The sequence below is a fragment of the Arachis stenosperma genome, chromosome 7, assembly GCF_014773155.1.
Source record: "Arachis stenosperma cultivar V10309 chromosome 7, arast.V10309.gnm1.PFL2, whole genome shotgun sequence".
NCBI lineage: Eukaryota > Viridiplantae > Streptophyta > Magnoliopsida > Fabales > Fabaceae > Arachis > Arachis stenosperma.
This window is the reverse complement of record NC_080383.1, coordinates 19666913-19678963: the sequence shown is the minus strand read 5'-3', so window position 1 is coordinate 19678963 and position 12051 is coordinate 19666913. Positions and strand designations below refer to the sequence as shown.

Here is a 12051-nt window from a genome sequence, read left to right as displayed (position 1 = left end):
TATTCTAACTTTAAGAAAAGATTTTCATAATTTCAACTAAAACTCATAATGAGTAATTAATGGCAGGATAACATTAAATTACTTTTACAAATATTAGAAATACAAATAGGACGATTTAAATGTTAGAGACGCAAATAAGACTTGTCCTAAATATTGGAAACAAAAACAATACTTTATTTTTAATTTTTTATTTATATGTATTTTATTTTTGGATTGGATACGGATCGGGTAAAAACCCAACCCACACCCAATTGAATCCAACTAGAGAAGAGGGAAGCTGATGTTCTTACATGCATTGTTTGTGCATTCATCATTAATGAATGTTTATCAAAAACATCATCGCACTTCCCAAAGATTAATAATTGGCCCGCAATCTCTTGCGTGGATTTGGGCAAAATGTTGGCCGAAAATTTTGTGGACCAAAATTGCTAATTGATCAAATGATATGATTGACGACTCTCTTACTTTACTGTAGTGTGTAGAAAATACGAGAGAAGTTCAAATTCAATTCTTAGAAGGCAAGGCATATATTTTGGGACACATTTAAAGTTTTCTATTGGTAATCTGGAATATTTGATATTCCAATGGCCTGGTAGAAAAATAATTTTATTTATGTATCAATGATTAAATATTATAACATATTAAATATAAAAAATAATGTAGACCAACCAAACTTAAAAAATTAATTACAACGACTGAGCTATCGTCACATTTGGTGAAAAGAAACCAATAAAATGAATTAAATATTTTTTAATAAATAAATGTCCTTTTCAAAATTTAATATAATATTAGTTTTTTTCAACAATAGCCCTACTAAATTAAGAGAAAAAAACAAATAATAAAAAAATAGTTATTTATTTAAGAAATTGCCAATACATCATTTTTTGCCTACGAACAAAGAATAAACAAACTAATAATTATTTAAGAAATCGCCAAGACATAACTTTATGTCTATATATTTAATTCTTTATTAAAAGAATAATATAATAAATCTAATTAGAAAATCTTGTAAAAGTTCGAGTTAAAAATACTAATAAAAAGATAAGCAAATAAAATACTCTAAAATAAATTTATTCTCAATTTAAATTAATGAATTAATTATACTTAATTATTAATATTCATTAATGTAAAAAATATTAAATGAAAAAAATATTATATTTTTTACATTTTTCCTACATATGGATCAATAGCACTAATTCACTTTCTATTTTTTTTTATTATTATAAATGTTGACTCCTAACGTTTTTCTTAATATAATTTAAACTTAACGATTTCATACTCTCTTTGCTTTGTTATATGATCATATTTTCAAGATACACATACAAGCCTATTTCAATCATTTTCTCATCTTGATAGGTTTAATATTTATCAACATTAACATGCAAATTGGTCCTCAAACCTGGTCAGTGGTCATCCAATAATCTAAGTGGATTATATTTATCAAAACACTGACATCTAAGAATTTTTATTGGATCATTTTAGATGCGTCTAAGAGTAAATTTGTCCAATTCATATCCATGGCCCATATAAAATCCGTGATGAAAACCTGCATGATCGGATAAGTTCTAGACAAGTAATAAATAAAGTAATTAACATAGCATTTTTTTAAATATAAAATAAAATAAAACAAACATGATGGTAGCACTAGCATGTCAAAATATATATAATCATAAAGAAAATAATTCTTATATATATATTTCTTTTTAAGATTTATAAAAATAATATATAAAGTTCTAATTTAAGGATGAACTTTAATTTTGTTAAAAACTATACAAATAAAAGTTATTCAATAATATTATTATTGTTTAAACTAAGCCTATAAAATATTATTCAACGAAAAGAAAAAAAATCATATCTACTCATCCCATGTACTTGTCAAGAGAAAAGTAATATTATTCTAACAAGTTGTAATATCAAAATTTTGATTATGCAAAAGTTTCATAGATAAATATTACATTGTGTATGGTATACATGTTGTAAATTTAAGATATTTATCATAACATTGTTAAAAATTTATCCTTTTTTTTAGTTTAAATGGAGAGAAAAAAATAAATAAGTTTCTAATTTTTTAATTCGAAAACACATAAATTTTTATCTAATTAAAAATATAAAAACATCTTAACTTTTTAAAATATAAGATATTTAACTTTTTCATCTAAAATATATAAGAATAAATCGATCTTTCAGTGAGACTTAGATATTTCACATTTTAAAAAGTGAATGATATTTGTTACAGTTTTAATTAGTTGATATTTATTTCGGGATAAAAAGTTAGAATTAGCTATTTGTCATTTACTCTTGAATTTATTCAATCTAACAAGTGTCAACTCCAAATAGTTATTGGGATTAAAACCACCTTCCCTTCTTCTTTTTCTTCCTCCTCTTTTTCCTCCTATTTTTTTTTTTCAGACTCATTATCATTACTATCTATCTCTATAATGTTAAAACTCTTTGTGCATTAACCTTAACAAAATCATAAAGCTAGTAATCAATATATCAATAAAAAGAGTTGGGGCCAACCGAAAAACTTCAGCTACAAATTTGAATGCCTCACTAGATGCCACATGAAAACTTTTAATTTGCAACTCTTGCGAAAGACGAGATATGAGCAAATGACTCTAGATGTAGTACCAATCAAGGAAGAGAGAGTTGTTAGCAGTGGCGGCGTGAAAGACGGTGAGAATGGCAAGGATCTTGGTAATGCCAAGAAGATTTGGAGTGAGCTATTGAAAAAAGTTGAGTGAGGGCAAAAAGGAGAAGAAGAGGAGAAAGAGGAGGAAGAAAGAACTACGGTAGTGGGGACTATTAGTAGCAAACTAGAGGGAGAAGATGGTGGTTTTGGAGATGGCACGATAGAGGAAAAAAAGAGAAGAATAACAGGAAAAGGAAAGGAAGAGGAAGAAGAAAAGATAAGTTGGTTTGACGATGGTAGTACTGTGGTGATAGTTATAAAGGTGAAATTCAATGATGATGATGATGATGACTAGTAAAGAGAAAGGAGAAGGAGAGAAGAAAGAAAAGGGAAAAGGAAGAAAAAAATAGATGATTGTTTTTTATTTTTGATTTTTCTTTTTATATGGAGAATTTTTAGTTCCTCACTTAATTATTTAAAGTTGATACCTCCTAACATATATTTAATATGTAATATGTCATATGAATAACTTGCTGTCAATTGATTATCGAGATTGATTTATCAAATTCAGATAAAAATTAGATTGAAATTTAAAAATAATTAAGATACAATATATCTCATGAATAAAAGATTAAGGACGAAAAGAAAATTTATTCTCATAATAATAATATTTTAAAAGAGATATTTATGTTTTGGTCACAAGTAGCCAAGTAAGTGGGAAGGGTAAAACCGTAAAAGAAAGAAAATTAGGTTACTTTAGATTTAGTTTTAGTCTTGAAGAGCGTGTCAGCTGGCTAGCAGACATTCCAAACCAAAAAGAGCGCAAAATGGGACCACAATACCCTCAAAATTGAAGCCTATCATATAACACCACCTTTTCTTTATTCTTTTGAATATATTTTAACTATATTTTTAACTGTAACTATCTGTAGTTACTCTAAACATTATTCCTATTTATTAGAATATTAGTGATACAATTAAAAAGTATATCACCAACTTTGAAAAAGAGACCTAATAAGTAAAAAGTCGGATATTATGGTGTTACCATTTATGGCAAAGAGCCAATTTTTTTCTGTTCAAAAGTGTCATTTGAACCTCATCACAATCCATAATGGGCACTAATATTAACTAATTGTATCTTTCTTCTCTTATCTAGAATTCTAGATATAGTTTTTTTTTTCTTTTCTTTTTCTTAAGTAGGTGTTTCAATTCTCTTCTTTTCTCTTCTATGTTTATGATTGATTATCTTTTATATATATAAAATCTATTTTGTGGAGTATGTTTTTTAATTCCTTTTGTACGTATTTTTACTGCCCTTGTTATGATTGATTTTGCTATTATTCTCTTTAAAATTATTTTTTTTAATTTTTTATATATAAATTATATAGAAAAACGCATAAAAAATGTCCATTGATATTTAAAATATAAAATTTCAAACACTGAAAAATGGTAGATTAAAAAATAGCTATTGTTTTCCAAATAGATGTATGGAAAGTGCTTTTTTGGGTGATGGATAACAACTACTTATGGTACGGCATAGGATAGGGGAGTTCAAGCTTATCCAAACTCCATGCCAAGTTGCACGCACTCTCCTTGAACTTCCAACTTAGCATATATTCTTTTAACCTATCTATGAGTTTTTTTTTTTTTTAATTTTGTCTAATTTAATTTTGTAGTAAATTTTTATTTTATAAAATTATTTATTTTTATATTTTTTAAATTAAATAATAATTTTTAATTTTTTTAATAAATAAACACCATCTTTTAGACATATTTATCATTTTTTTATTTCTTAGTACTAACTTGTTATTTTCTTTTATTTATTGTATCATCAATTTTTTAATATTTTTTATGATATTTAATTAGTATAAATATTAAATTATTTTAAACAAATAAATTTTATTAAATTATACGTACAAATTTTAAAAAATATGAGTATAAATTATATTAATTTAGGTTATAATTTTTGATAAATATAAATATAAATTATTAAATTATATATATTTTATGTAAAATTTTTATAAATATAAGTACAAATTATTATTGATCAAATATGATAAAAATGATAATATTTATTAATCATATAATAATATTATTCGATAAATTTATAAAAAAATTGAATTATATATTAAAAGCTTAAAAACACAATTATGTTATTCAATTGCCGCCGTAAGGCATTGCTAAATTAAAGATTTTGATAAGAACTGGTGTAATTTATTTATTCTCCTGAAAATTTGAAATTTACGATGATAGATAGATACGATGGCACTAATTATTTGAATGATGAAATAATATTTGTCAAAGTGCCATATTTAGGTAAACTAGGTGGCCTTTAGATGGATCGTAGGGTGGGTGTTGAGGTTAGGGGGACAAGAAATATCAAATCCGGATAAAGCCGAATCTTACTAAATATTTCTATCTGGAAAAGATTTCCTATCTCACTAAAAATAAACAATAATTATTTTTTTTTTTTTTTTGAATTAGTCTTATCCAAATGTAGCATCTTAGAGCTTTGCTTATAAACCATCCAAGTCTCTTGTGCAATACACAAAAAAAAGAAGTACTTGTGATTCCATTTAAAGGCATATCTTTAGAAGAGAGAAAAGAAAAAGTGAGTGTGCATTTTCACACTTAACATTTGTGTTCTTATTTAGAAAAGAAACTAACTAAGGATTTTGTTAAGAGCATATAGTTGAAAAGTGCTACTATGCTTGAGAAAGCAGCAGCTCGTGAGATTGGTGGTGCTTCTTCTTCTTCATTTGGGTCTGGAAATTCAAGTGATAATGATTCATCATTAGTGATGGAATCTGATTCATTTGAAGAAGTGATATCTCCTTCTTCTTCTTCTACTTTTTCTACTTCTACAAATGACCCATTGAGTGATATGTCTAGTTTGTTTCAACAACTTCCCATTAAGTAAGTAATTCTTTTTCTTTCTCTTCTCCCTTCGTTCAAGTAATAAAATCATTTCCGAAAGCTAAAGTTTTTAAATTCAATGAATATGATTAGTTTCTCAAACTTCTATATATATACCATGTGTTTTTCTTCTACATGCAAGAGCTTATTAGACTTTAAAAAACATGTATAATAACACATATACAAACTAATGTTATTTTTGGGTTAATGGTTAATATTTTTTTAAAATCTCAAATTATGAAATAGTAGTATACCAACAAATGGTAGTGTTCTAAAAATGGATTAACTTCAATGAAAAGGAAAAATATTATATTTTAATATATATTATACGAGTAATTAATTTAGTAACTGACGTGATATGATTACGATTGATTTTATTATTGATTTTAAAGTGTACAAGTAGTATAACTTATCTACCTAATATTATTGCGAGTTTTTTTTTTACTTCAAAATTGTTTATCTTTAATTTAATGAATGATATTAATAGGAGGGGGCTATCAAAGTATTACGAAGGAAAGTCACAATCTTTTAGTTCATTAGCAAAAGTAAGGAGCTTGGAGGATCTTGCAAAGCCAGAGAACCCATACAACAAGAAGTTGAAATCTTGTAGAAGCTATGCACAGAAAATGGGTGATGATGATGATGATGAGAGCCATCAAGCTTCTAGTTGTAATAAGAGAGGATTGTTGCATTCTTCAACAAGTTTTTCAAGGGCTTCATGTTCTTCACTTATTAGTTCAACAAAAAGGGTCAATGAAAATAATAATAATAGTAATAATAATAACTTCATTGGTAGTAGGCCACCTATTCCACCTCATAGGTCTACTAGTTCTACCACCATCCCTAGTCAAACCATTTTGTTAGTTTGAAAGGGATTTTATTAGAGTTGAGTTTTTTTGTTATTTCTGGTTTTTTTCCCTTTTTTTTTTTTGGTTAGTTAATTAAAATTTGAGAGTTAGGAGTTTGGTGCTTGTTATTTGGGACCATATGATGTTGATTTAACTAGCTAGTTTCAATTGTCAAAGAAAATTAGAAAACCATAAAAAAATCCCAAGAAATCAGAAGCTTGAGAATCGACTAAATTGTTCTTTTCCTTCCTTCTCTTTTTTCGCTTTTATAATGATTCTATAAGTTTCACTTAATTATTTTACTCTCTTTCTCTCATTTTAAGAATAAACCAGTACATCTAAATAGTTTTGATCGTTAATAAAAATGTATTTAAATTTTGTTATTGATAAAAATATTTTTAAATAATTTAAAATTGTATTAAAAATATCTAATATTAAATATATATTATCAAAAAATATTTTAAATATTAAATTTTAATGTAATTTTTTACAAACATGATTAAAAAAATAAAATATTTTAAAAAATTACAAAAAATATTAAATTTTACAAATAAAAATATACTTAAAAAAATATCAAAATTCAAATTTTAAACTATTTTTTGAAAAATACATATTTAATATTAGATATTTTTATGTTTTTAAATTATTTGAATGTATTTTTATCGATCGAAAATTTGGGTATATTTTTGTCAATAATAAAATTATTCAAGTATATTTTTGATATTTTATCCTAATTTTAATATTCAATTAATAACTGTTTTTTTAATGTTATTGAAAGTTTAAAACTCGGTATATTTTATCATAATTTAAAATCAGATATCAACAAATTGAATAATAAATTTTTTAGTAAATCTGACTTTTAAATTAGTAGTTTTAAATTTTTTATTTTTTTAAATATATAAATAATTTGTGTTCTCCATAAATTTTAACCCAAATCAGATTTTTTAATTTATATATATATAAACAGTAATATTAAAAAATATAAAAAAATTAAAATTTATTTTATTTAACATTCAGTAATTATTTGGTTACTAAATAAGTAAATATTTTCGATATACAAAATTCACGATTCAATCATCATGAAATTTAAAGTCAAATTTCTTTATCAATTTTAAAACTTCTCATATCTAAATAGATTAGATTTTATAATTAAAATTAAAAAAAAATAATATTCATAATAAGAAAAAATACACCACTTTATCATTACCGTGTATTACGCGGACCGTTATTCTCTTTCTAAAAAAGTAAGTCATCTCTCTCCTAGAGAAGTAGAGCTTTTAATTCTTATGTAATAATATTGTGATTGTTTAAAATAAATAAGAAATATGGACCATATATATATATATATATATATATATATATATATATATATATATATATATATATATATATATATATATATATATATATATATAAGAGTATTTAATAAAATTACAATAAAAAAAAAGAATTAATTTTTTTTATTGTTGTATTTCATGTCTATATACGTGCTCCTATTTATACATATATGAGATTTTTATTTTCAACTTTCATTAAAGTTTAGTTTGGCTTGAGAGCCTCATTCTTTCATAGGAAAAGTCAGCCGTCCATATAATCAATAGTCATTCACATAAGCTCTTATCACAACGCTCTCCATTTGATGATCATTTAGGATTATTGTCTCATTAAAACCTTACTAAAGAAAAATCTAATGAGACAAAATTTTAATGAAGAAACAAGAGTACAATATCCTTTGTGATGGACTGCCTCATTAAAAGCTTTGTCAAGAAAAATCCAATGAGAAAAAAATCTAACAAAAAAAAGTACAGTCTCCCATTCTTGTCGACATCATTTAATGTCTCAAAATCGGCGCATCGTAATCTCATGTACCAATCTTTCAAAGGAAGATTTTGGGAGTGACTTTGTAAATAAATCTGCCAGACTGTTACTTGAGCGGATCTGTTAGACATCAATCGTCCATTGTTTTTGAAGATCATGAGTGAAGAAGCATTTGGGAGAAATATGCTTTGTTCTATCACCTTTGATATATCCGCCTTTAAGTTGAGCAATACATGCTGTATTATCTTCAAACAGGACAGTTGGAGCTATCTTATGATCAATCAGTCCACATGATGACAGAATATATTGGATCAAACTCTTAAGCCAAAAACACTCACGACTAGCTTCATGTATCGCTAGTATTTCAGCATGATTAGAGGATGTTGCCGCAATCGTTTGTTTTGTGGACCTCCATGATATAGTTGTACCACCATATGTGAATAGGTATCTTGTTTGAGATCTCCCTTTATGTGGATCAGACAAGTATCCAACATATGCATAGCTAACTAATTGTGACTTGGATCCATATGGATAAAACAATTCCATGTCAACCGCTCCATGAAGATATCGAAAGATTTGTTTAATTAATTTCACTCCAATGTCTTCGGGTTGGAGAGGAACTATATCTTGTTAGTAAATTCACAGCAAATGATATATCGGGTCGTGTATTATTAGCAAGATACATTAGCGCTCCAATGACACTAAGATATGGTACTTAAGGACCAAAGATATCTTCAATTTTCTTCTTTAGGACGGAATTGATCCTTTTCTACATTCAAAAACCTTACGATCATTGGAATACTCAAGGGATGTGACTTATCCATATAAAATCTTTTCAAGATCTTTTCTGTGTATGTTGTTTGATGAATGAAGATCCCATTTTTTGTATGATTAATTTGCAGGTTGAGACAAAATTTTGTCTTTCCAACATCTTTCATCTCAAACTCTTCTTTTAGAGTTTTTATAATTGTTGGAATCTCTTTAGGAGTTCCAATGATATTCAAATTATTAACGTACACTGCAATTATAATGAACCCAGATACAGATTTCTTTATGAAAATACATGGGCAAATATCATCATTCTTGAATTCGTTTTCGGCCAGATACTCAGTAAGACAATTATACCACATTCGTCCAGATTGCTTCAGACCATATAAAGATCTTTGCAATTTAACTGAGTATAATCCCTATGAATATTCATTGGATGGTTTAGATATCTTTAGTCCTTCAGGGACTTTCATATAAATATCACCATCTAATGATCCGTATATATAGGCTGTTACCACATCCATTAAATGCATATGTAGTTTATGATATGCGGATAAACTGACCAAATAACGCAATGTTATTGTATCTACTACAAGATAATATGTTTCTTCATAATCTATACCGGGCCTTTGTGAAAAACCTTGTGTTACAAGTCGAGCTTTGTAGCGTACAACTTCATTTTTCTCATTTCATTTTCTTACAAATACCCACCGTATCCAACAGGTTTTACATCTTCTGGTGTATGGACTACAGGTCTAAAGACTTCATGTTTTGCAAGTGAGTCTAACTCAGCCTTCATGGCTTCTTCCCATTTTGGCTAATCATTTCTTTGTCGACATTCTTCGACTGATCTTGGCTCAAGGTCCTTATTTTCATGCATGATATTTAATGCCACATTATATGCAAAGATTTCGTTGATAATTGTCTTATTTTGGTTCCATTTCTCTCATGTAAAGACATAATTTATCGAGATTTCGTCATTTTCATAATTTTCAGGTACCTGAACGTCTTCTAACGTTAAAACTATATCAGAATTTGGGACAACTGCAAGTGTCTTTACTATGTCTTTTTCAATAGTTATAGTATTTACCTATTTTCTTTTTCGAGGATTTTTGTCTTTGGAACAGACAGGCCTGCCACGCTTTTGGCGTGAATTTGTTTCAGTAGAAATTTGTCCTACTGGGACATCAATTCGAATTGGGGCATTTTTCGTTGGTATATAAGATTTGGTTATCCTCTTTGTATCGAAAAATGCATCATGCAATTCATTTGCTATTCTTTACAAATGTATAATCTTTTGAACTTCTAGTTCACATTGCCCAGATCGAGGATCTAAATGCATTAAGGATGATGCATTCCAATTAAGTTCCTTTTCAGGAAGCTTAATCTTTCTCCTTAATGTTGGAAATTTTGATTCATCAAAATGACAATCCGTAAATCGGGCTTTAAATACATCCCCAGTTTGTATCTCAAGATACCTTACTATAGAGGGAGAATTATATTCAACATATATCCCTAATTTTCTTTAGGGTTCCATTTTGGTGCGAGAAGGTGGTGCAATGGAAACATATATCGCACACCCGAATATTCTTAAATGGGAAATATTTGGCTGCTAGCCAAAAGCTAATTGCATAGGAGAGAACTGATGGTAACTCGTTGGTCTCAAACGAATAAGTGCTGCGGCATGTAAAATAGCATGCCCCAACCTGAAGTTGGGAGATTTGTTCTCATAAGTAAGGGTCTAGCAATTAGTTGGAGGCGTTTAATAAGTGATTCTGCTAACCCATTTTGTGTGTGAACATGAGCTACTGGATGTTCAACACTTATTCCATTAGTCATACAATAAGCATAAAAAGCTTAGGAAGTAAATTCACTAGCATTATCAAAACGAATTGCTTTGATTGGATTTTCTAAAAATTGTGCTTTTAATCGAATAATTTGAGCAAGTAATCTCGCAAATGTCAGGTTGCGAGAAGACAATAAGCACACATGTGACCATTTCGAAGATGCATCTATTAGGACAATAAAATATCTAAAAGATCCACATGGTGGATGAATAGGTCCACATATATCGCCTTGAATCCTTTCTAGGAATTCAGGGGACTTAAATCCAATCTTTACTGGTGATGGCCTTAAAATTAACTTTTCCTGAGAACATGCAACACAACAAAATTTACTAGATTTAAGAATCTTCTGATTCTTTAGTGAATGTCCATGGGAGTTTTCAATAATTCTCTGCATCATAGTTGTTTCTGGATGACCCAATAGATCATGCCAGGTTATAAATTCATTTGGGCTAGTAAACTTCTGATTTATAATGGCATGTGATTCAATTGCACTAATTTTGGTATAATATAACCCAAATGAAAGTGAGAGTAACTTTTCTAGTATAACCTTTTTATTTAAATCATGAGTTGTGATACATAAGTACTCATGATTTCTCTCATTCATTGTTTCAATATGATATCCATTTCGTTGAATATCTTTGAAACTCAATAAGTTCCTTAAAGACTCGGTAGATAATAGTGCATTATTTATTATGAATTTCGTTCCTCCGGAAAATAAAATTATAGTTCTTTTGGAGCTTTCTATCACATTACCCGAGCCAATAATAATATTAACATATTCTTCTTTTGGAATAAGATGGGTAAAATATATATCGTTTTTTAGAATGGTGTGTAAACTTGCACTATCTGCAAGGCATACATCTTCATTATATATCCTTGTTATTTTCTTCAAAGATAAATAATAATAAAATGAGTAGTAATACATGCACAGTCAAATTAAATTATTGATTGGAATTATTTTTCTCAGAAATACTATACATAATGTCATATACTAAAATTTTATTATTATCACTATTATTATTATTATTAAAACTTGACACATTTAATAATTTTAAAATTCTTAAACATAAACATTAATATTTTATTATTTATATACATCATATTTGAAACTTAAATACATACAAAATAAAACTTAACAATAAGTTTCTTATATTATTTATTTACATGAATACTTAACAATTTCACATATTAAACTATTCCATCATTGATCAAATGACCAATA

General features: G+C 27.2%; 1 protein-coding gene across 1 annotated transcript; it reads left to right on the top strand.

Annotated features, from left to right (window-relative positions):
- Positions 1-5200: 5200 nt before the first annotated feature.
- Positions 5201-6612, top strand: LOC130942092 (protein OXIDATIVE STRESS 3 LIKE 4-like). Its single transcript, XM_057870781.1, has 2 exons — positions 5201-5548; positions 6036-6612. Exons 1-2 carry the CDS (start codon positions 5340-5342, stop codon positions 6415-6417), a joined length of 591 nt encoding a protein of 196 aa, XP_057726764.1. The 5' UTR covers positions 5201-5339; the 3' UTR covers positions 6418-6612.
- Positions 6613-12051: the final 5439 nt, after the last annotated feature.

Bases quoted from the DNA above. Each gene is read 5' to 3' on its own strand.
- LOC130942092 (XM_057870781.1), top strand. From the start codon at position 5,340: ATGCTTGAGAAAGCAGCAGCTCGTGAGATTGGTGGTGCTTCTTCTTCT. The intron at 5,549-6,035 runs GTAAGTAATTCT...TGATATTAATAG, and splicing joins TTTCAACAACTTCCCATTAA to GAGGGGGCTATCAAAGTATT.